Source organism: Strix aluco, chromosome 9 (assembly GCF_031877795.1).
Source record: "Strix aluco isolate bStrAlu1 chromosome 9, bStrAlu1.hap1, whole genome shotgun sequence".
Taxonomy (NCBI): domain Eukaryota; kingdom Metazoa; phylum Chordata; class Aves; order Strigiformes; family Strigidae; genus Strix; species Strix aluco.
Genome location: NC_133939.1, coordinates 21,046,997 through 21,070,986, shown reverse-complemented (window position 1 = coordinate 21,070,986; position 23,990 = coordinate 21,046,997). Strand labels below are relative to the sequence as shown.

Here is a 23,990-nt window from a genome sequence, read left to right as displayed (position 1 = left end):
CAGGGCGCCTGCTCTGGGACAGCGCTCCCCCAGTCACCCCAGTACAGCTGCACTGGACTAAGGCCTCACATGGCTCATGGGGCCCCTGGGAGCCCCACTACTGCTACCTGCCCTTCCATCCCCAATGTGAGGGACTGGGGCACCTCTGGGGACATTATCCCAGCACAGCACTGCAGAATGGGGTGACTGGGACAGCACTAGAGCTGTACTAGGCTATACTGGAACAGTGCCAGAGCTCTAAGGAAAGAAACACTGGGCTCTACTGGGACCATGCTGAGGCATACTGGCACAAGAACAGTACCATAGTGGGACAGTGTTAGCCTATACTGGGACTGCATGAGAGGCAACATGGGGCTAGACTGGGGTAGCGGTAGGACAAGAGGAAGGTGGCACTGGGGCATACTGGACTGCCACAGAGCCCTGGGGTGCTGAGCTGGGTGTCCTGCTCTGTGTGTGCCCATGGCCACGTGGGTGCCTGTGCCAGCAGGGTGGCAGCACCCGTGGTGGCCTTGCAGTGTACTGGTGGCCTGCAGCCGGGCACACTGGTGGCAGCGGGCAGAGCGTGTGTCCTGGCACGGGGCTGCCCCTCCGGATGAGCGTCCCAGTTGCTGTGGGGCAGTGCCAGGAGCTGACGAGCGAGGAGGGAGCTCCGTGCCCGGGGACACAATGAGCGGGCAACCCATTTTATCACCTCCCTGCTGCAAACTGGTTCATGTCCGGCGATGAACCCTCCTGGGCTGGCACAGGGCATATCCCAGCCCCCAGCCCGGCCATCATCACCCACCCTTGGGGATGCCAACGTCAAACTGGAGGGTGGCACCCAGGCGGCGAGAACTAGCCCGTTCCTGGTCCTGCAGCACAGCCTGGAAGTGCCACGGCTCCGGCTTTCCCTGCACCCAGTTCTTGCCACGAAGGTGCCGTGCGGTGCCCCGGGGAGGAGGGCGAGCTCGGCCCTGCCAGCTGCCCTGGGTGCCCCTGAGCCCGTGGCAGGGGTGAGACGGAGGTCCCGCAGCCAGCCTGCCATGCCGGAGCGCCTTGCCCGAGGATGGCTGGTGCCAAGCTGTGCCCGTGTGCCCCTCTGGAGAGGGCTGAGCCGCTGGTGCCCAGCGGGTTTGGCAGCGAAGCGTGGAGCCCACCTGCCTTCCCCGGGGCTGGCAGTGCAGGGACGCTGAGCAGCACCACGGTAAGGACGAGCTCCCTGCCAGTTTTGGGGTACCTCTGGCGAGCCCCCACAGTGCTGAGCTGCCCTGCCACCCGCGGGCAGCCACGGGTCCCCCTGTGCCCTCAGCGCCAAGACCTCAGAGGCACTCTGCCCCCCCAAATCTGACCCCCACCCAGACACAGCCATGACCCTGGATGCCCACAGTGCCTCCAGCATGGTCCTCCCTGCCCCTGCCCTGCTGCCCACATCCCACCGGGGAGGAACCACGGGGAAACCGGCACCAGCGGCGGTGCCAGCCCCCCGTGAGAAGAGGGACCAATGTGTCCCACAGGGAGCTGTACCCGCGGTCACCCCACGCCAGCTTTACCACCCCCCCCACCCCAACCTGCACCCACCGGCCGCTCACGGGTGCCATCCTCAGCTGGGAAACCTGTGGGCAAAGAAAGATCGCGGGTGGAATGGACCTCGCTGCGGGGCAGAGCCCCCCCCCCCCAGCCCTTCCCCGGCCGGGCAGCCCCTGCCCCTGCCCGGCGCTGGGTGCTCGGCGCTGGCTGCCGGTGCCGGGCGCTGCCGGCGGAGGCGGAGCGCGGCCGGTCCCTCCCCCGGGCAGTGCCCCAGGCCCGCCCCGCACGGCCCGGGAGGAGCCGCCGCGGGCACCGGCACCGGCACCGGCACCGGCACGGCCAGGAGCGGCGGCGGCACCATGGCCTCCGACAGCGAGGCGCAGCGGGCGCTGCAGTATGAGCAGACCCTGGTGAGTGCGGCCAGCACCGGGGGGACGCCGGGGGGACACCGGGGGGGGCACCGGGGGGGGCACCGGGCAAGGCGGGACGCCTGGGGGAGATGGGCGGTTTGGGGGTGCTGCCCCGCTCAGGGGGGGCAGTGCCGATGAGCTCCGCGGTGCCCGGTGTGGGGTGCCGTCTGCGGGCTGTGGCCGGGCAGGGGTACCACCCTGCAGCCCCCTCGGCGCTGGAGGAGCCCAGCTGAGCCCCCCCCACCCCCAGGGCAGGACTTTTACACGCACCCCATCCCCCCCCTCAAAACTTATCACTGGGGCGATGATGCCCACCCTGAGGGGGGCTCCCAGAGGCACTGCCCGGGCACCCTTCACCCCCTGCACCGCATGTCCCCAGCCCTCTGCCCCCGAGATAGCATATCTCCCCCGCCTGCAACCTTAGCCCCGTGTTTACGACTCCTTCGCCTCCAACGCCTCCCTGCTGGCACCCAGGTGCCCAGCTGTCCCGGGGGTGTCCTCCCTCCCCGCCATGCCCACAGCCCCTCCACTGCCCACGGCCCTCAGACATCCTGAGCAAAGGTGCTTCTCCCTGGCCTCTGCTTGGGACAGTGCCTGGGGTGGCTCTGCAAACGGGTACTTTGCCCTGGCAAAGGCATTCAGACGGGCAGGGAAGGTGGGGGCTGAGCTGCTGCAGGGTACCCGTGCCCACGGCTGCCCGTGTTTGTCGAGAGCCTGAGCCGGTTGCTGTGAGTGGGGCCGACCCTGCCGAGACTTGCCCACCCGACCCATGGGCACGGGGCAGCATCAGGGAACTGCTGCATCGGGCACCCGCCGCATCGTCATTCCAAGCACCCAGAGCCCTTGTCTAGGGGGTGCTCCTCAGTGCCCACCCCAAGCTGCCCCTTGCTTGTTGCTGTCGGGTGGCTGCGGGGCACCAGCCAGCCATGGGAGCCCTGGCTGTGCCAGCGTCTCCACGATCTTATCAGCCCCACGGTGCCTCCTCAGCAGGGCTGAGCCGGGGGCACGAGCAGGGGTGCGCAGCACCGTCTGATGCGAGTCATGGGGGTGCATCTTCTCCCCCCCTGCCCAGCACCAGACTGTCCCCCTTGGTGCCATGTCCATGGTGGGTGGGCAGAGGAGCCTGCAGGCAGTACGGGAGGGGACAGGCACGCCGGGCTGGCATCGGGGCAGCCTTGCATGGCGCAGCAGACTTTGCCCTCCTTTCCTCCGGGCGGGGTAGCACCCATGCCCTGGGCGCCCCAGGATGCCCATCCCCGTGGCCTCTGGGCTGCAGTGAGGCTCATGAAACTGCCTGGGGCTCGTGGGTGAGGCTGGGTGCAGGCTCCTGGCCCACAGCCTCACGTCTGGCTTTTGGGAGCTGCCTGGGCACATGCCGGGCAGGAGGGGTGCCCAGCCCTCCCCCGTGCATCCAAGCCACCACCAGCTCCTGCCGGCACCTGCCAGGAGGGTCAGGATCCAGCCGGAGCCTGGCATGGGCTGGTCTGAGCCAGACAGCCCTGGGGACAGCCCTGGGGACAGCTCCTGCTGCCTGTGCCCACAGCTGGGACATCACAGCCCCAAGATCCCCGTCCCCACCCCATGTCCTTACCCCCCTCCCAGATTTCACCACCTGGGGTGCCACGGCCATGGCATCGCTTGGGGCTGGCACAGCCCCAGCCCTAAAGGTCTCCCCCAGCCACGGTGTCCCTCCCTGGGGACCCCATGCTGTGCCAGGGGTGCCGGGGTGCGTGCCAGCCCCGGTGCCCCCCACATGCCATGCTGCCATGGTGGGGAGAAAAGGTTCCCCGGGGGAGGGGGGGGATTAAGCCTGACAAACTGCCCTTGTTCACCACGGAGCTGCTCAGGGCGATTAGAGCCCGGCTAAGACAAGCAGCGTGACACACACCCCCTTGGCCTCCGCCTGCTCGCTGCCAGCCTGGGGGACCCCCCCCCCCGCCTTTAAATACCCCTTCCAGGATCACGGTTTTGGGGGAAGGTTGGCCTGCATCGGCTGTGCGGAGGTGGGCACCGCTGCCAGGCAAGCTCAGTGCTATGGGACAGGGTGGCACGGGGACACGGCAGCGCCAGATGCCAGCACTTGCCCCAGGCGCAGCATCGCTTGGGCGCAGCAGGCACTGCGGGCTGGCACTGCCCGGGGGACTGCGGCATGGCCGGTGCCCACAGCGCAGGAGCTGGGGACCGCCATAGCGGCCTTGGCCTGCGCCCGTGTCCCCAGGTGCCCCCCGCCAGGCCCCCCTCCCTGTGCCCGCTCCCTGCCCGCCCGGCACTGTGATTGTTCAGCTGCTTCGCGGCGGAGGCCGGAGTCCCGGGGCTGTTTGTGTTTCAAAAGGCCTTTGTGGAAAAATAACCCGAGTGGGAGGAGGAGGAGGAGGAAGGAGAGAGCCCACCACTGGCCTTCACCGCGGCCCCATGGCCGTGCCAGGACTGCGGGCACAGCCGCTGTGGCTGTCCGGCACGGGCACCCCTGGGGTACCATGTCCTGTGCGTGGGGCCGTGGCACAGGGCAAAGGGGTGGCACAGGGTGGCACGGGGTGGCAGGTGGCAGCGGGGTGGCACAGCCCCTTCGCTTGCATCCCTGTGGTTGCAGGTGGGGTTGGCTGCAAATGGGGGGCAGAGGGGGAGCAAAATCCTCCCCCCAAAAGCAGGCTGGACCCCCTGGGGCTGGGCATCCTGCGGGGTCCCCAACACCCGGGGGGCAGCGTGGCAGCCCCTGGCAGGGCCTCAGAAGGTGGGTACGGAGCCGGTTTGGGGGCACTCAGCCTGGGGATGATGCAATTCCAACCAGGGCCGGCAGTGGGGCAGCTGTGGGGCCGGGGGAGGCAGGCGTTTGGCAGGGGGACAGAAATCCTCGGGGTGCCGGCCCGTTTCGTCTTCCAGAGGAAACAAGCTTCGCCCGAAGGGAGCCTTTGAACGCAGGGCCCCGTGCGGGGCCGGGGTCCTCTTCTGGCAGCCCATGCTGGATCCAGCCACCCGAGGTGGCCATGCCGGCATCTCCGCCTGGTTTGTGCCTTCCCCCCGGCACTTTTCCATAGGGCGAGGAGGTTCTACGCCCATGCTGAGCAGGAGTTTAGGGGCAAATCCGTGGCAGGAGGGGGTCAGCAATGGAAATGAATGTGCCCCCCCCCCGCCCCCACGCCTGCTTCCCCACCCTCCCTCCTGCCGCTGAGCACAACCCAGGTATTAGACAGTGGAGAATCCACCCGGCGCCGCTCTGGCTGCTTTCTGCTCCCTGCCAAAGGGAAGGGACCTGAGCAGGAGAGATGCCCCGTGAGAAATGCACCTTCATGCCGTCCCCACGGGGAGCTGGCACGTGCTAGCAAGCCGGGGGGTGTTGTGAACGGGACTCAGGCGTCTGGGGCGGGCACCGCCACCAGCAGCCGGGGCTGGGCTGCCCACGTGCCAAGCGCGGTGCCCACCCGTGGCGTTGCCCCTCGGCCGGGCGCTGGCACGGGCCATGCCGGGGAGGAGGGCGGCCGCGTCCCGGCTGGGCGGCCACGCGCTGCGCTGGCACGGCACGGCGGGTGGGCACGCCATCGGCATGGGGCTCACGTCGCCCCGACGTGGGAGCCTGGCAGGGTCCCCGCAGCCTTGAAGCCTCCCTTTGTGCCGGGCCAATCTCTGGCACTTGGCATTCAGGTCGTGCCGGGGGGAGTGAGGCGGAAACCAAGCAACCGAGTCCTTGGCAGTGCCCGCCAGCGTGGGACAAATGCCCCCGGCTCGGCGGGGAGGACGGGCACAAAGAACTCCTGGCTGGCACAGGGGGCACTGCCAGGGCCCCCCCACTGCCAGGGCCAGGCCACGTGCCACGGCCAGGCAGGAGGCACCTGAGGAGGAGGGGGTGTTCTCTACGTGGGCACGGAGCCACTTGCACCCCCTTGCTCCCCCAATCCACTCCTCACAGCTAAAGGACTGCCCCATGCCTGATGCTGTGCCCCCCTCTTCCCTGAGACTGGGGGTATGCCCTGCCCCCCCACTGCCCTCCTGCCTGCCTGCTGCCGGTTGAGACCAACCAGCTCATGTCACGTGTGGCCTGCTGAGGCCACATCCAAGGGGGGTAGGGGGGGTTGCATCCCAGCCCTGCTTTTGGTGATACCGAACTGAGGCGCCTGTAGAACACCAGCACAACCCCAATACCAGCCCTCAGATAGTCTCCTGGCCAGGCTGGCTGTGCTCCCATCACCAGAGGCCCTTCCCCACCCTCTGCTACTTTATCTGCCCAGCCTTTCCCCTGGGGGTGCCATGGCTGCCTGTCCCTCCCGGTGCTGGGAGGCCATGCCAGCATGCCTACTGCTCCCCTGCCTCAGTTTCCCCACTTAGGCGGGGTGCCAGCCCCCCCCCGTGACGCCCCCACCCTCTCCTTCTCCCCCAGATGTACGGGCGCTACACGCAGGAGTTGGGCACCTTCGCCAAGGACGAGGCGGCCCGGCTGCGGCTGCAGCAGGGGCACGGGGAGGGGGACACGTCCCGGCCCCGCCACCCCTCCGAGCTGCTGGAGTACACCCAGGGCCGCTGTGCCCCCTGCCGCGGTAAGGGCCACTGGGGGTAGGGACACAGGGGGGCACACCGGTGGGCACAGCCCCATGGCAGCACCTGGTCTGGGCATGGCTGCCCACCCTGCCACGGTGGCGGTGGGTAGGATTTCTCTGGCTGTCATGGGACACCGGCGCCGAGGACAATGCCACCTGCCCGCCGGGCAGCGGGGACACAATGGCCCAAAATAGCCGGGCACGCCGCGGGGACCGGGGGCCCCCAGCCCCTCTGCTTGGGGCTGTGCCAGGGGGGCCGTGCTGGTGGGAGGTGCATGCCCGGCAGCACTGTGTGCGGCTGTGCACAGCCAGAGCCCGCCAGTCCTGCCCACCGGTGGTTGTGGCATGGCTGTGACGGCTGGGCACGGTGGTGCTCCTGCACCGGACGGTGCCAGCGGTGCTGGGTCAGTGCCGCTGGTTGTGAGCATTTGTGTCCCTGCCAGCCCGGCCCCGCTACCCCAGTGTGCCCATCCCTGGGGCGCCTGGCCCTGAGCCTGTCCTTGTGCCCGCAGTTTGCGCCTTGCAGTGCCGGCGGTTCCTCATCTCCAAGGTGGGTGAGGACTGGGTCTTCCTCATCCTCCTGGGGCTGGTCATGGCGCTGGTCAGCTGGGCCATGGACTTCGCCATCGCTACGTGTCTCCAAGGTGAGTGGGCACTGGTGGGCTCCCGGGGCCATGGCAGGGCATGGGGTGGCCATGTCATGCCCCTTGCCACCCGTGACCCACCCGACTGGCTGTGCCCACAGCCCAGAAGTGGATGTATGGGGGCCTGGACACCAACGTGCTGCTGCAGTACCTGGCCTGGGTCACCTACCCCACCGTGCTCATCACCTTCTCAGCTGGCTTCACCCAGATCCTCGCCCCCCAGGCTGTGGGTAGGGCACTGGGGGGGGGCTGCCTGCACCCTAACAGGGTGGCCCCTCCCTGGGGCTGTGGGTTGGGGCAGCCTGGGTGTCCTCCTGGGATATGGGGTTGGGAGTCCTGGAGGTTTTCCAAGGGGTATGGGCTGGTCTTCAGAAGGTCTCCTGTGCATTAAGGGGTGGATGTCCTCCTGGACATTGGGGTTAGGGGTCTTAGGGGTCTTGGGGGTCTTCCTAGGGCTAAGAGCTTCAGAGGGTCTCCTGGGAGCTACAGGATTGGGGTCCCCGCAGGGCTATGGGTTGAGCTGTCCCCATATGGCCATGGGGCTGTTCCTGCCAACTGTACTGTGGGGAGGCGCATCTCTGGGGTCTTCCTATGGCAGTGGGGTGTGGCAGAGCATCAAGGATTCCCCCCCACAACTATGGGACAGGGGCTCCCCAGTGTGCCCCCTCCATGGCTGTCCCCACGGTGCCAGGCTCAGGGATCCCCGAGATGAAGACCATCCTGCGGGGCGTTGTGCTGAAGGAGTACCTCACCCTCAAGACCTTCGTGGCCAAGGTGATCGGGCTGACATGTGCCCTGGGCAGCGGCATGCCCCTGGGCAAGGAGGTGAGGGCAATGCCCGGAGCAGGGAGGGCAGGGGGCTGGGGGGGGGACTGTCCTCAGCCACCCCGCTGTCCCCGCAGGGTCCCTTTGTCCACATTGCCAGCATGTGCGCAGCCCTGCTCAGCCGCTTCCTCTCCCTCTTTGGGGGCATCTATGAGGTGAGCAGGGTGGGCTGGCCCCGGGGGGGCTCCACCTGTGCCCCCCAGCAGGTTTGGCAGCACCAGGGGCAGGGGAGGGCAGTTCCCGCTCACCCCCCCTCTCACCCACAGAATGAGTCGAGGAACACCGAAATGCTGGCTGCTGCCTGCGCCGTCGGTGTCGGCTGCTGCTTCGCTGCCCCCATCGGAGGTAGGGTCACCCTGGGCCCCACGCACCCCCACGCACCTCCTGCCCGGGCACTGCGGTCCACCCGGCAAGGCGAGCAGGACCCCCAGGACAGCTGGCATGGGAGAGGGCAGTGCCACTCAGCGGGGAGGAGGAAGGGAGGAGCTGGCACCGTCCTCCCGGAGGTGTAACATCTGCTCTTGTCCTCTCCCCTGCCGCCCTGTGCTCCAGGGAGCTCCCCGCTCTGGCCCCGCTGAGCCCTGCCCGTAGGTTGGTGACGTGTCTAACTCTTCCCTTGCCCTCTGCCTGCTGCGCTGCCCCATTTGTCTGTCCATCCGTCTGCGTGCGCCCACCCCCCAGCACCACCTGCCATGTCGTTGCTCACATCCCTGCACTACCCTCTTGCTCGCACCGAGCGCTGCTCCGCCGTGCCCGCTGCGGCCAGCCAGGGACTGGCCACGCGCTTTGCCAGGGAGGCCCTTGAACTGCCCCATAGCGTGTCCGTGGGCCTGGCCGGCCCCCCGCGGGCCATGCACGAGCGTGGGCTCGGGGTGGGAAGCATGCCAGGCACCGGGGGCCGGCCTGGGTTTCGCCGCCTCCCTCGTGCGCTTCCCCCCGGTGCCAGGCGTCCTCTTCAGCATCGAGGTCACCTCCACCTTCTTTGCCGTCCGCAACTACTGGCGCGGCTTCTTTGCCGCCACCTTCAGCGCCTTCATCTTCCGTGTCCTCGCCGTCTGGAACAAGGATGAAGGTACCTCCAGTGGGGTGGGGGACAAGGGGGGGTTCCCCTGCACAGCCCCCCTGACCCCCGCTGTCCCCCAGAGACAATCACGGCGCTGTTCAAAACCCGCTTTCGCCTCGACTTCCCCTTTGACCTGCAGGAGCTGCCCGCCTTCGCTGTCATCGGGTGAGTGCGGCCACCCCGGCACCCATCCCATGGCCTCAGGGTGGCAGTGGTGGCGATGGCGTCACCCCATGGCCCCGGGGTAGTGACAGTGGCAGTGGTGAGAGGAGGACATGTGGGTGCTCACCCCTTTGCCTCTGCCCAGGATCGCCAGTGGCTTTGGGGGCGCGCTCTTCGTCTACCTCAACCGCAAGATTGTGCAGTTCATGCGCCGCCAGAAGACCATCAACCGCTTCCTCATGAAGAAGTAGGTGCCTGACTGTCCCCAGCACCGGGGAGGTGGAAGCCAGGGCTGCACCGACGTCAACTCCCTGCCCCGTGCCACCCCTGCCAGGCGCCTGCTCTTCCCTGCCCTGGTGACGCTGCTCATCTCAACGCTGACCTTCCCGCCCGGCTTTGGACAGTTCATGGCTGGCCAGGTACACACTGTGGGGTGGCACACTGGTCCCCACCCCGGGGCCACCACCAGCCCCAGCTTACCCCCCACCCATCACCAGCTCACCCAGAAGGACACCCTGGTGACACTCTTCGACAACCAGACGTGGGCCAAGCAGGGGCTCAGCGACGAGTTTGAATATTTGGGCATCCTGGAGGCCTGGCGCCACCCCCCGCTCCAATGTCTTTGTCACCCTCGTTGTCTTCATCCTCATGAAGGTGGGTGCCTCCTGCCCCTGCCTGTCCCAGGGCGCCACCAGAAGGCTCTGGGAAGGGACTCCTGAATGTCACTGGGGAGCGTGCTGGGTGGTTGCCAGCAAGGCGGCACCAGGAGGCACTGGGTGGCTGCTCCCGGAGGCCACCAAGGTGTTGACTGGATGATGCCAACATGCCATCAAAGAGGTGTTGGCTGGGAGCCACTGAGGTGCCAGCAGCAGGTGCTGGTGGGGTGCCCCCAGGTGCCACCAGGGAAGTCCTGGCCAGGTGCCACCCAGGGAGGCACTGGCAGGGTGCCACCAGGGAGGAGCAGGGCTGCCCCATGGCATGGTGCAGCAGCTCCATGGCAGCCAGCTGTGGGGCATGGCAGGGGCAGGAGGCAAGGCTGGGCTGGGGGGGACAACTAACAGGTGTCTGCATCCCCCACACAGTTCTGGATGTCGGCCTTGGCCACCACCATCCCAGTGCCCTGCGGAGCCTTCATGCCTGTCTTCGTCATCGGTGAGAGCCCACACCCCGCATGGGTGTCCCCAGGTGTCCCTTTCCCCGGCAGCGCTGGGATAGAGGAGAGGCCACGAGTCTGGGTCGGGTGCCAGGAGAGTCCCTGTGCCTGATCCCAGCCCCTCTCTGCGGTCAGGGGCAGCCTTCGGGCGCCTGGTGGGGGAGAGCATGGCAGCCTGGTTCCCCGATGGCATCCACACCGACAGCAACACCTACCGCATTGTGCCGGGGGGGCTACGCCGTGGTGGGTAAGCACCGGGCCGGCACACGGACACCATGGTGGGCATCACTTGGAGATGCTCCAAAGGAGCCAGTGGGTTCCCCAGGGTGAGGTGGTGCCCCCCAGGGACTGGGGGTAATACCACCACTGGGGATGTCCCTGGGAGGTCCCAAGGGCTCCGGGGGAGGTGGATGCCCCAGGGGAGGGGACCCCAGCCTGGTAGGCAGCACCTGACAGCAGCCCCTGTGTCTTCTGGGGATGGGCACAGGGGCGGCTGCACTGTCGGGTGCCGTCACCCACACGGTGTCCACGGCCGTCATCGTCTTCGAGCTGACAGGGCAGATCTCGCACATCCTGCCCGTCATGATTGCCGTCATCCTGGCCAACGCCGTGGCCCAGAGCCTCCAGCCCTCCCTCTACGACAGCATCATCCGCATTAAGAAGCTGCCCTACCTCCCTGAGCTGGGCTGGGGCCACCACGAGTGAGTGTGCGGCCCCTGCCCTGTCCCCAAGCCCTTCACCAGGCACAAGAAGAGGGGGTGGCATCACTCTGAGGCCACTGTTACCCTCCCTGGGCAGAAAATACAATGTGCGGGTGGAGAACATCATGGTGAGGGACATCCGCTACGTCACCCTCAACTGCAAGTACCGGGACCTGCAGCACGTCCTGCACACCACCAAGATGAAGAGTCTGCCGCTGGTGGAGTCGGCCGGTGAGACGCGGGCTGGGGGCAACGCTGGGGGCTGGGATGGCCCGGGGAGGGGATGGCAAAAGGGGTGTCGGGAGCCAACGCAGCCCCTCTCTGCTGCCGGCAGAGTCCATGATCCTGCTGGGCTCCATCGAGCGGGCGCAGGTGGGGGCCCTGCTCAGCCACCAGCTCAGCCCCCAGCGCCGGCTCCAGGCCCTGCGGCAGAAGGCGCTGGCCGAGGACGGGCACCAGCTCTCCGATGCCAGCATCCGCTTCCAGGTGAGGGGGGCGGCCGCCTCAGGGGATGCCCGGCCAGGGTGCCCCCCCCCGCCGTCCCCCCACCACCACGTCCCCCTGCAGATCAGCACGGAGACCTCCTCGAGCACCCCTGCCCGCGCTGCCCCCCGCAAGCCCCTGAAGCCGGCGCTGAAGCGGGCGTCCAGCAGCCCAGCCGAGAGCCCCCCGGGTGAGTCTGCGCGCAGCCCCCCCGACCCCCCTGTGCCCCTCGCTGACACCCCCTCCCCGCCCGCAGCTGGCACCGCCGACCACACCGGCATCGCCCTCAAGAGCCTCTTCTGTGCCAACACCTCCGCAGAGCCCACCGAGGTGAGTGTCCAGCCCTGCCTGGCCCTTTCTACCCCCTGCCATCCTTCCCCATCACTCCTGTCCCTTTGCATCCCTTCCCACTCCTGCCCATCCCTCCCCACCCTTCCCATCCCTGCCTGGCCCTGCCCCTTCCTGCCCATCCCTGCCCATTGCTTTCCATCCCTTCTCATCCCTGACCCATCCTGCCCGCCCCTGCCCATTCTTGTCCCATCCCTTTCCATTCCTACTCAACCATGCCTGTCCCTTCATCCCTTTCCACCCTTTCCCATCCCTGCCCCTTCCTGCCCTTTCCTACCCATCCCTGCCTGTCCCTTCCCTGCCCATCGCTGCCTGTCCATCACTTCCCTGCCCATCCCTGCCTGTCCCTGCCTATCCCTGCCCATGACACCACCATGCCATGCCCTAACACCGCTGTCTCTCCCCACGTGGTGCCAGGCCCAGGGCAGGGCCTATCGCAAGGCCAAACACGTCCGCATTTCCATCATGGTAAGCTGCAGCCAATCACAGGCTGGGCACAGCTCCTTTCAGCCAATCGGAGCCCAGCATGGAATCTCTGAACCAATCAGGGTCCTGGCAAGATTCTGCTTGGCCAATCATGTTTGGCCTGTGTCTGTGCACCCAATCTCAGACTGTCCCGATTCTGCTCAACCAATCACAGTGTGTGTCCTCCCCGTCCCAAACCTTCCTGGCGAATCGCAACGTGACCCAGAGCCTTTCGGCCAGTCACAGCCATGGCATTTCCCCCACTTTGCTCAGCCAATCATGGCACAGCCTCTCCACCAATCACACACGTGGTTTGTCCCACCTTGGCCAATCATGGTGTGACCTATCTCCTCTCAACCAATCATGTTACCTGACCTGCGCTCTGTCCACAACCTGCCCACGTGCTGCCTGCACCCTGCCTGCATGTGCTGCCTGCACCCTACCGGATCACTGCTGCCCTGCTGCCCGCAGCCTCGCTGGGCCCTGCCTATACCCTGCCCATGCCTTGCCCACACCCTGCCTGTGGCCGGTGTGCAGGCAAGCTGCCTGCTGCCCTGCCAGCCTGCTCACACTCGCTTCTTTTGCAGGAGGATCTGGATCTGGGTGACAGGATGACCCCGGCAGAGGTGAGGGGGTGGGCAGGGGTAGGCAGGACCCTGCTGCCCATGGGGACCTGGAAGATCCCAACAGGGTGCCGAGGCGTGAGGTGGGGGGGGGAGCAGGGAACGATGGACAACCCTGATGTCCCCATAACACTGGGTGCAGGGAGGGTGGGGGCGCCTTTGCTGGCACCCTGGGGGGGCCGTGTCCCCTCACCCTGCCCCATGGCATCCCCTGCCAGATCCTGGAGTGGGAGGAGCAGCAGCTGGACGAGCTGGTGGACTTCAGCAGCGCCAAGATCGACCCCGCGCCCTTCCAGCTGGTGGAGCACACCTCCCTGCACAAGGTGCGCCCGCGCCCCCCCCTGGACCCCCACCCAGACCCCCCAGACCCCTAACTCATCCCCCGCTTCCTGCAGACCCACACCATCTTCTCGCTGCTGGGCCTGGACCACGCATACGTCACCAGCATTGGGCGCCTGGTGGGCATGGTGTCCCTCAAGGAGGTGAGCGGGGAGGGCGGGGGGTTTGGAGGGGCACAGGGGGGGAGAGGGGAGCACCCAGAGCTGCCTGCCTCTGACTTTTGGGGTGCCCACAGCTGCGCAAGGCCATCGAGGGCTCGCTGACAGCCAAGGGGGTGAAGGTGCGCCCGCCGCTCGCCAGCTTCCGTGACAGCACTGCCAGCGCTGGCGAGCCCGACACCACCGCCCTGCACCAGCTCTGGGACCGCCACCAGCACCACCCCATGCCCCGTGAGGCCAGTCCCGGGGCCGATGACGATGACGATGATGACACCCCCAAGGGCCAGTGAGATAGGATCCCCCGCCATGTCCCCAGCTGCTGCAGGGACCCCCAGCAGGTGCCAGGGAGTGCCCGCTCCGTGCCCACTCGCACCAGGCTTGGCACAGGGATGGGCACCCTCAATCCAGTGCTGCTGCCCCCTCCCTGTGCCGGGGGCTGGCCAGGTGTCCCCCAGCCTGCCAATGGTCCCCACCTCCCTACCAGCTCCTGGGGCTTTCCACTTCGCTACCTCTGCCCCCCTCAGCCCCCAGTGCCCCCCGGCATGGCCACCACCCTCATCCCCCCACCCATGGGCACCACAATGTCACTGCTTGGGGTGGCACAGGGGGGTGGAGGAGTGTCAGGTCGGGGTGCCCACAGGGACACGGGTGGGCACTGCCCCCCTCCTCAGCACCTCATGGCTGGGAAGGGGGGTCCTGCCAACTCTCCGCTGTGTACCCCTCCCCATGTAAATACAGAGATTTTTATATTAATTTAATAAAATGACTTTATAAACAGAATCAGAACACCGAGGAGCTGGGGGTGGGGAGGGGGCATGGCCAGTGGGCACTGGCCAAGCCTCACCACAGCCCCGGGGTTGGCATCACTCGGGGCAAGAAGCCTTTCTTCACCTGATGCCGGCTCACAGCGTGGCCTCGCTGCGGTACAGCAGCTGCGGGGGCTCGCCGGGGCGGGTGCCAGCGCGGCGCCGGGCGGTGATGACCAGCGTGCCGGCCTCGGTGAGGGCACAGCTCACCGACAGCGGGTCCGTGTCCTCAGGCAACTGGCACTTGTGGGTGAAGGTGTCACAGATAGTGCCATCCTCAGCCACCTGCGGGGAGGCAGCGCCGGTGTGGTGGAGCATGGCACGGCATGGCATGGTGTGGTGGTACACAGCACAGTCCCAGTTACCCCAGTGCTAGTGATAGGGCAGCTCCCAGTCACCCTGGCTCCAGCAGGGAGCTCAGCAGGGCAGTTCCCAGTGATTCAGGGGCAATTCCCAGTTACCCCATTGCCAGCAGGAAGCAACTCCCATTTGCCTAAGTCTTGGGGGGGTGGGGTAATTTCCAGTTGCCCCAGTGCCAGCAGGTACTGTTCCCTCTCTCCCCCGCCCCCCATCAGAGAATGCAGTGGGGCAGGAGTTCCCAACTGCCCCATTCTCAGTGAGGACAGTTCCCAGTTACCCCAGTTTTGGCAGGGGCAGTTCCCAGTTACCCCAGTGCAGGAGAGGTGCAGTGGAGCAGGAACTACCTGTTATCCCATCACCAGGGGACAGCTCCCAGTTACCCCAGTGCCAGCAGGGGCCGTTCCCAGTTAACCCCCACTGCAGGACAGGATGCGGGGGGGGGAGCGGGGGGAAGAGGGTGTTGTCCCCACGGGGTGCCTCACCTTCTCGGCCTGGATAGCAACATGACAGTTGGAGGTGGTCACCACGATGTCAGGGGGTTCAAACTGGCTGACGTCGGCCACCACCTGGTAGGTGTCACCTTGGGCACCCACCCAGGTGCCCAGGCTGCAGGGGCACACGGTGCCCGGGGACCCTGTGGGCATTGGGGGGCTGCCAGGCACGGGGGCATGGGGTCATGGCACCCGGGGACTGGGGCACTGGGGGATGTGGGAGAGGCTAGTGACACTGGAGCACAGGGCTGGGGATTGCAGGTGGCACTGGGGGTTTGGGGACATTGGGGGTGCTGGGGGGTTGCATGGACAACCGAGGCCCCGGGGGTATGGGGGGTATTGGGGGGTCTAGTGTCGGGGTCTGGGGGTAGCAGGAGGCACTGGGGGTTCTGGGGGCACCTGAGGGCACTGGGCAGGTCTGGGGACACTGGATGACCTGGGGACAGCAGGGGAATGGTGCAGAAGGCTGGGGACAAGGGGGACAGCCAGGAAAGTCTGGGGAGAGAGGGTTTAGGGGGGCACTGGCATTACTGGGGGGCTCTGGGGGTGTACAGGAAAGTGGGATCTAGCAGGGGACACCAAGGGGTCTGGGACATAAGGGTAGCCAGGAAGATGGGAAAGGGTCTGGGGACACTGGGAGTCTCAGAAGGGTGTGGGGAGGGGGGAGCTGGGGGCACTGTGGGCCTGGAGACAGCAGGGACACTGGGGGTATCAAGGACTTGGGGGGAGGCGGGGGAGGGACTTGACAAGGGGGAGGGCTGGACGACAGTCCAGAGAGCCATGGGGCACCTGGGGGGCAGTCGGGGCTCCCCTCCCAGCCCCCCCCCGGTTTGTGCTGGGGAGGTCCCATGCTGTACCCGGGCACAGGGCAGCTGGATAACCGCTGGGGTGGGGGCCCTTCCTGGGGTAGCATGAACCCCCCACCCTCCCCATCCCCAGTACCTGGGTACCCGAAGGCGTCATGTGCCCGTGGCCCGAAGGGCCTGTGCCGCCGGTCACCCTCGAAGCGGGGCTCGCCATGCCCCTGGCCATAGGCACCGAGGCGCTCGGCGCGGTACGCGGAGGCCATGGCACCTGCTGCCTGTGCCCCACAAGGACCCGGCCGCAGAGGAGGGGGCCGGCCGCCTGCCACCACCGTCACCACCAGATGCCCATAATTAGGCACCCCGGCCCCAGGAATGCGAGATAAGGGACCAGGCTTCGTTGTCACCCTGCGGGGCCGCAGGCGGGGGGATGTGTCACTGCCACCGCCAGCCTGTCACCGGCTCCCAGCCCCCCCTGGGAGGAGGTGCCCCCCACCCACAAGGAGAGGCTCCGGCGCAGAGCTCGCACAATGGACTTTATTCGAGACCTTGTGGGATGGAGGAGGGGGTGCCAGGGTGTGGGCACCCCATGGGGGTACTGCTGCAGTGGGGCAGGGGGCTCAGGCAGCTCCCGTGGGCATGCACACGCGTGCACATGCACATACACCCCCCAGGTGTGCACACGCACACACACACACAGGCAGAGCAAAGCCCCCCCCCCTCATATGCAGGCACCCTGTACCCCCCAGCCCATCCCAGTGTAGTGGGGAGTATCTGCTGTCTCCAGAAAGGGGGTGGTGGTGGGTGTCAGGGAGCCCATCAGTGTGGCGTCGGGCCTGCTGGCCCCTGCACACCCTCACAGCTTGGCCATGCAGGGAGAGGGGAGCCAGCCCCACGCCGGGCAGCCCAGGGCAGGGAAGGGGAATGGGTGCTGTGCCCGGTGGAGGTTGATGGGGGTGCTGGGGGGAGGGTGCGCAGGAGCAGGAGTGTAGTGGGTGCTGGGGGCACCCTGGGGTGCAGGGCTGTGGCTGGGCTGGGCAAGGAGCAGCATGCAGCGGGCGAGCAGCCCCACGAGAACACGTGCCATGCGGGAAAGGGGGCACAAGCGTTGGCAAAAACTGGCATTCCTCCCCCAAACGGCATGCCCGGACCCCCAGCATGGCCCTAGGGGAGCCCCGGAGCCGGGGCGCCACCCCCGGCCAGGACAGGGCGGGCTGGTCGCCCTCCATGTAGGCACTTGGTTCCCTGCTAGGGGTGAGTGACACAGGGACGGGGACGTCGGTCCCGCCGCCTCCCCCCTCTCTCCACCCCACATTGCCCCACAGCAGACTTGGGGGGCCCTGGCTGGGCTGAGCCCCCTGCCACGGGGCTGGCTTGGGGATGCTGTCGCTGGTGGCCCAAAACCCCAGCCTGGGGGCTCATGGCCACCCGGCCCCCACCCGGCCCCGCAGTCTTCCCGTGCCGGCCTCACGTGCGTACAAAAGTATAGAAAGCCCCGGTACCGCAGCACTTCCACAGCCCCCCCGGCACCCCCCCACCGGCCCCGTGCCCCGAGGCGCAGCAGTTCACAGTTTAAAACTCAGTCTGATAAAAGCCGGCTGGAGAGAGAGGAGAAAAGTCCCCGCTCCCCAAATTGCGCCCCCCCCACCGCCCTGAGCCGAGGGTGCCGGACATGGGGCGGGGGCACCACGGGATGCTCAGAGAGGTTCAGCCATGCCAACAGGGGGGGCCTCGTGCCCAAAAGGGGAGCCCGGGCCAGTCTTGGGGGGGGAACATGCGAACAACTAGCCCCACTGATTCGGTCCCATCAGTTTTGGGGGGCACATCTGGGCGTCAGAGCAGGGGTCGGACCCCCCCAAGCCCTTCCCTGTGCCCCTTCCCTGCTCTCATGCAAAAATCCAGGAGGGCAACGATGTGGCCAAGCAGGGCCAGGGCACGGCAGGGGCACACTGGCCGGGGGGGGGAGCTGCAGCAACCCCCTGACCCCCCTCTGCACCCCGATAGTGAGGGGGAGCAGCAGCAGGGCCTGTCCATCGCCCAGTGTGGGGTCCGGCCGGAGGGCGGTGGCGGGGGGGCTGGACCCCCGCCGGGAGAGGCAGGACACCCCAGGGGGGCATCAGGGTTCTTCGGCCTCCTCCTCCTCCTCCAGCGATGCCACCCCGGAGGACGCGACGTCGGAGACTTTCCGGCGGAGTGGGAAGTCCTTGCTCAGCACCACCTCATCCTCAGCGGGTGAGAGGCAGGCTTCGGCGTAGGACACGGAGTAGAGGGAGTCCTGGCACCGGAGCCGTGCCAGGCCCCGCAAGGCACTTTGGCTGGCCGGGGGGGGCAGCTTGGGCAGCAGCAGGTCCTCGCCCCCCAGGGAGCCCAGCAGTTTGGCAGTGAGTTCGGAGGGGGACACCATCTCCAGGCTGCAGAGGCTGGAGCAGAGGGTCTCGGGGGAGAGAGTGTGCGAGGAGTCGCTCTCGGGCTCGCAGGAGCCGTGCCGCACGCCCAGCTGGCACAGGTGGCCCTGCAGCAGGTCTCGCAGCAGCGCGCTGGTGGGCACCGTGCTGGGCAGCTCTGCGGGAAACCGGGATGCCCAGGGTCAGTGCAGGGCTGATGGCACCGAGGGCTGCCATCTGCACCCCCCCATGCCCCGCAGGATGGGAGCAGCCCCGTGCCAGGCATCATTTGCCCACAAATTTCTGTGTGCATGACACTGGTGACCATCAAAGGAAAAACAAAATACACTCTGGCACCGGGGAGGGTCACATTGCAGGGCTTCCCCATCCCTGCACAGCACTGCCTGCCATGGTGCCAGGCAGGGGCACTGCCCTGTAAGGGGGTGGCCAGGCTGGGGAAGGTGGTCAGGGATGGGGCACCCCGACTCCTTCAACCCTTGGCACTGGCAGCGGGACACCCTGCCCGCCCGGTGGGTGCCCGCTTCCCGTGGTGCTTACCGGCAGGCTGGGAGCTCTCCGTGGAGGGCAGGAAGTCCTCGTCATAGGACTCGTCGTTGGAGTCGTCCCCGTCCACGGAGGACCAGGCTCGCAGCTTGGCCTCAGCGATGGCAAACTGCTCCGCCACGCCTGGCACAGGACAGGCACGGGTCACGCGCGCTCCGGGAGGTGCCCCCACGATCCCTCTGCCCCGGTGCCTCTGTGCCCACAGTGCCGTGACACCAATGGAGGGACGGTGGGATGGGGACAACCCGGCCCACCACCCCTGCCCACGGCGGGGAGCGTGCCCGCCAGCCGCACCCCATGCGGTGCCCACCGGCAGCAAAGCGCGCCTCTTGCTCGCCCTCGCTCAGGTGGCAGTAGGAGTTGAAGGCGCTCTCCAGGGCGGCCGGCGGCTCCACCGGCTTGCACCAGCCCTTCCACTCAATGAGGTGGGCGACACGGCCCTGCGCCATGGCCGTCGGCTTCGTCACGTGCTCCTTCACCACCTGCGAGATGCCTGCGAGACGTGCCCCCGCGTCAGCACCCCCCCGGGCACCCCGAGTCCCCTCCAGGAAGCCCATGACCCTGGGACCCCGCAGCCCCCACCTCTGGCCCTCGGGCCCTGGCACCCCCCATTGCTCTCCTCTTGTGTGCCACCAGGGACACTTTGAGGCCCCCCAAACCCCAGAGGGGTGACCCCAATGCCCTCTCCAAGAAGACCAGGACCCTTGCTCACAGGAGACCCCCCCATTCCCTGGATGGCCCCCCCAGGCACCCCCGCGCCACAAGCCAGACGAGCAGTTACCGTGCAGCGAGGAGCGGGCCAGGGCGGCAATCTCCTGGATGGTCAGCGCACGCCGCGACTTGGGCAGCATCTCGACAGTGTCCTCAACATTGACCTGCCGGAGCGGGCAGGGGCGTCATGGCCCCCGGCCACCCTGCCCATGCCCTGCCCGCTGCCTGCCACCACTCCCCCTCTGGGACCCCCCTGCCCTGGGAGGGGGCTTGGCCCTGCTCCGTGCCCTCCCTGCGGGGCCTGAGGTGTCTGTGCACACATGTGTGTTACAGGCACACGTGCGCACATGTGTGCAGAGGGATGGTGACAGCCACTACACGCAGAGCGGTGGGTACACACACCCCCGTGCCTGTGTGCACACTCCCATGGTTAGCACACCTGTGCACAGTGTGCACACTCACACCTGCACAGACGTGCTCAGCGCACACGCGCCTGCACGTGCCCACTCACGTAACCACGTCACACACAGAGACACTGATACACACACGCTGACCAGAAACACACATGTGCACTCGCACACGCATCCACGCTCACACACACCCTGCAGAGTGGCGCCCTTCTCACCGTGCACACACGTGAACTCCCTGCACACACACGTGTGCTCACTGTGTGCACTCCAAGTGTGCCTGTACAGCACGCACACAGGCACTCACTGTATACACGCACGTGTCTGCACATGTACACACACACACACGTGTACATGCCCTATACGAGCTGGTGCCACTGAATATCCTCCCCAGCTTGTGCACACACACACACACGTGTGTGCAAGGTCACCATGGCCGGGCTCCCCAGTGCCTGCTCCCCAGCAGCACTCGCCATGCCAGAACATCCCGCTGCATGTCCCCGTTGCCTGTCCTGGCCACAGCAGGCCCCGAGCCCATGGCCACGGGGGAAGTGATGCGGGATTTGGAGGCGCGCAACAAATTGCATTACCATGGCAACGAGGCACCGTGGACTGATTTCTCCCAGGATACAGCCTGGCTCGCGGCTGACGTCAGAGCAGCCCCGCAGCCGGCTGCGAGCTGGCAGGGCCAGGCGGGCAGTGGAGCCCCCTGTGCCCCCAGCCACGGCCAGGACGGGTGTCCCACCATGGGGTACCGGCACACAGGCACCTCGGCCAGGCATGGCTGGGCTCAGCGGTACCTGGAGGAAGTCCTGGCTGTCGAAGGAGGCCTGGCGTGCCAGGCGGGGCAGTGGGCGGGTGGCACTCAGCGGCGACAGCGCTTTCACCTCCTTCCACTCCACGCACAGCGTCGTGTCCACGGCCACTGCAGGAAGAGCCCGGGCCGGCGTCAGCACCTCCATTCCCCTGGCAGGCCCCTCCGCCCCCCCACCCCGGGGTAGCAGCTTCTTGCCCAGTCTGAGACCAGACACAACTCATTGCAGAGCTGCTCCGGAGCAGCCGGGTGCTGCAGCACGGGTGACTCACACCCAGGCAACTCTTCCGCCTGTGTCAGCGGTAACACACAGCCCCAGCCTGGCACGAGGGACCGGGCGCCCGTCCCGGCTTGGCAGCTGTTTTGGGAGAGGTGGGGGCAACTAGACCAGGGTGTGGGGGTACAGACTGGGCCTGGGTGCATGGACGGAGGCAGTGCTGGGCCGTGCTGCGGGGGTCTGGCGCTCCTCCACCATCTCCAACACCCCACTCCCCAGTTCCCCATCTCTGGGGCAGGAGGGAAAGGAGCAAAATGGGATGGGGATGATAAAAGCACCCGCACCCATCCCCCACCCTGACCTCCTGGCACCGACACCCCAAATGGATGGGCCCCCGCCCCATCGGGGACTGACTCCCAAGCACCGGGGCCCGGGAGGGTCCCCTGCCACTGCAGCCCCCAGGCCAGGCCAGCCCTCACGGAGCCTCATTCCCTGCACCGAGGTGGGCCCAGTTGACATAAACCGGCTGTGGGGTGGGATATGGGGGGACAAACCATGCTCCCCTATTATCTGGGGGTAGCCCCTGGCTCCTGGAGAAGCTGTTGACAGCATCATCCCCACCCCCGGCTGTGGGCAGGGGCACCCCGTGGTGATACCCCAGCATCGACACCCCTCCCCTCCTAGCAACAGCACACCCAGGGCCTCCCAGCATGTCTGCAACACCCCCAGCTCCGGCCCGGCCCCCACCAGCCCCAGCCCCGAGAACACCCTCGGATCACAGCCACAGCCCCCATCGCCCCCGTCCCTCCTGCAGCACCCCCAGGACATCTGTGGCACCCCCGCAGCACCCCACACCCTGCAGCACACCCCTGCCAGCCCCCATAGCCCCTCCAATAGCCCCCCCAAACACCTCACTCCCCCTCATAGCACCCCCATACCCTCCCAGGCCTCTGACCAGCACCCCAGTCCCACATCCCCTTCCCAGCCCCCTGCACCCCACACACCACCCACCAGCTCCCCCAGAGCTGCTCTCCAGCTCCTCCAATCCCCCAATCCCTACACATCCCCCCCCCCACCCCATATCTCCCCGCACCCCCTGGGCCACCCAGCTGCCCCAGAGCAACATCCCCGGGCCCCCAAACCCCCACCCGTCTATAGCTCTTATCCCCTGTATGCACCCCAGTCCTCAAGCTCCCTGTATCTCCCGCCCACCCATAGGCACCCCAATCCTCTGTGCCCCCCTCCGCATTTCCCCCAGCCCCCACAGCTTCCCCAAGCCCATAAACCACCCCGTACGCCGTCGCCCCATCCCCTAGACCCCCCCCACCCCCCACCCTCCCACATCCCCCATCCCCCTCATCGCATCACCCCCGGCCGCCCCCCAGCATCCTCCCACACCCCCCCAGCACCCCCCTACACTCTACATCCCCAAGCCCCCCCCCCGCTCCCTCCATATCCTCAGACCCCCCATGAGCCCCCAACCCCCCCCCCGGTCCCAGCCCGGTGCCGCTCACCCACCGATGGTGGTTTTGGAGCCGATGCAGCCCATGCTCCCGGGGGGGCCCCGGTGCGGGCACTACCGCCGGCTCCGCGCCGCCCGCATCGCCCCCCGGCCGCATGGGCGGCCCCGGGCAGCGCCCGCGCCCCACCGGAGGCGGCTGCCGGGCCGAGCCGGGCCGGGCCGGGCCGGACCGCGGTGCCGGAGCCCCGAGCGGTGCCTGCGCCGGGCCGGGGAGCAGCACGTCCAGAGACGTCACTGCTGGGGGAGGAAGAGGAGGGAGAGGGGGAGGCGGGAGGAGGGAGGGAGATGGGGAGGAAGAGGAGGAGGATGGGGAGAGGGAGGGAGGAGGGAGAGGAGGAGGAAGGCTGGGGAAGAGGAGGACGAAGGGGGTGAAGGAGGAGGAAGAGTAGGGAAGGGGTGGATGGGGGAGAGGGAGGCTGGGAGGAAGAGGAGGAAGGGGAGGTGAGGAGTGAGAGGATAAGGGGGATGAAGGCAGCCGGGGAGGATGAAGGAAGAGGGGGGCTGGAGGAAGAGGAAGAGGGGGATGGAGGAAGAGGAGGGGGGCGCGGGGAGGAGGAGGATGGACGGAGGAAGAGGAGGGGGCTGAGGAGGAGGAGGAGGAGGAGAGGAAGGCCGGGCACCGCGGAGAGCGCCGTGCCAGCACCGCGGACAGCGCCGCCCCCCCACCCCGGCCACGGTCCCCCCCTCCCCGGCAGGGGCGCGGCCCGGCCCCGGGGAGCAGGGGGACAAGGGGCAGGGACACAGCCTCCCTTCAGCCCCAGGCCTGCCCACGAAAGTGGGGGCGTCTGGCCCTGCCTGCCGCCCCACACACAGAGGTGCGGGTGGTGCTGGAGTGAACCTGCACCCCCTGACCCAGAGCTGGGGGTCCCACCTCGCTAGGGCTGGGTTTGGGGCTGGTGGGTGCAGGGTTTAGGACATCGCATCTGGTGGCACCACAGTGACCTCCCTGGCAGCAGATCCACGCCAGCGCTGAGGCCAGGCCAAGGGTTAACTTGCAGCCAAAGACATCTGTTTATTCTGAAACCTACTGATAGCAATCAATGTTGCAACACCTTTCCCTGGCACAGAGGGGCGCAGGAGGGCACTGCCAGGGTGCCACCCTCTCCCTTAGCAACCAGAGTACCAGAGCAGCCCAAGGGCCTCCCTCTACTCACTCCTGGGCAGGGGGAGCTCCTGGCCAGTAGCCCCCCCAACCGAGGCCCTGCTGGCCTTTCCCTGACAACTGCTTGCCAGCACTAGTGGTGCCAGGGCTACAGCTCAGACAGATCGGCCTCTCATCTGGGGAACAGTCTCCGGTTAATTATTCTGCACCCTCTGGGCCATGGCCAGGGTGACTCAGCACGAGGCAGCCCAACCCACTGAAGCACAGCCCAGCCCTGAGGGGGGGCAGCCTCAGGCCCCAGCAGGGACACCCCACCAGGGACCCCCAGCAGGGCTGGGGACAGCCTAGGCTTGCCCCATCTTCCCCCCACCTTGCAAGACAATGGTCACCCTAAGAAAGC

General features: G+C 67.3%; 3 protein-coding genes across 3 annotated transcripts; 1 reads left to right on the top strand and 2 right to left on the bottom strand.

The window, feature by feature from the left end:
• Nucleotides 1-1,827: 1,827 nt before the first annotated feature.
• CLCN2 (chloride voltage-gated channel 2) lies at nucleotides 1,828-14,189 on the top strand. The gene is given in 25 exon segments (XM_074834153.1): nucleotides 1,828-1,916; nucleotides 6,289-6,445; nucleotides 6,958-7,089; nucleotides 7,191-7,319; nucleotides 7,781-7,914; nucleotides 7,992-8,069; nucleotides 8,181-8,259; nucleotides 8,861-8,986; nucleotides 9,058-9,142; nucleotides 9,285-9,386; nucleotides 9,474-9,558; nucleotides 9,637-9,741; nucleotides 9,743-9,793; nucleotides 10,222-10,291; nucleotides 10,428-10,519; nucleotides 10,521-10,539; nucleotides 10,780-10,993; nucleotides 11,091-11,224; nucleotides 11,328-11,479; nucleotides 11,561-11,806; nucleotides 12,242-12,292; nucleotides 12,877-12,915; nucleotides 13,131-13,235; nucleotides 13,308-13,394; nucleotides 13,487-14,189. Coding segments are annotated over 25 exon segments (2,736 nt in total). The 5' UTR covers nucleotides 1,828-1,865; the 3' UTR covers nucleotides 13,700-14,189.
• On the bottom strand, nucleotides 14,151-16,178 carry LOC141927179 (heat shock protein beta-7-like). The gene is made up of 3 exons (XM_074834154.1): nucleotides 16,009-16,178; nucleotides 15,058-15,209; nucleotides 14,151-14,500 (listed from the first exon to the last, which is right to left on the bottom strand). The coding sequence occupies exons 1-3, from the start codon at nucleotides 16,133-16,135 to the stop codon at nucleotides 14,312-14,314; spliced, it is 468 nt and encodes a 155-aa protein (XP_074690255.1). The 5' UTR covers nucleotides 16,136-16,178; the 3' UTR covers nucleotides 14,151-14,311.
• A 214-nt stretch (nucleotides 16,179-16,392) lies between these two features.
• FAM131A (family with sequence similarity 131 member A) lies at nucleotides 16,393-22,929 on the bottom strand. Its single transcript, XM_074834581.1, is given in 7 exon segments — nucleotides 16,393-18,431; nucleotides 18,812-18,940; nucleotides 19,128-19,310; nucleotides 19,599-19,692; nucleotides 20,736-20,860; nucleotides 22,485-22,528; nucleotides 22,530-22,929. Coding segments are annotated over 7 exon segments (1,077 nt in total). The 5' UTR covers nucleotides 22,586-22,929; the 3' UTR covers nucleotides 16,393-17,985.
• Between the last annotated feature and the right edge of the window lie 1,061 nt (nucleotides 22,930-23,990).

What these genes read in the sequence shown, in the direction of transcription:
- LOC141927179 (XM_074834154.1), bottom strand. Translation starts at nt 16,135, where the DNA reads ATGGCCTCCGCGTACCGCGCCGAGCGCCTCGGTGCCTATGGCCAGGGG. An exon ending in TGACGCCTTCGGGTACCCAG is followed by an intron (nt 15,210 to 16,008) that starts GTACTGGGGATG and finishes CAATGCCCACAG; the next exon opens with GGTCCCCGGGCACCGTGTGC. An exon ending in TTGCTATCCAGGCCGAGAAG is followed by an intron (nt 14,501 to 15,057) that starts GTGAGGCACCCC and finishes GCCTCCCCGCAG; the next exon opens with GTGGCTGAGGATGGCACTAT.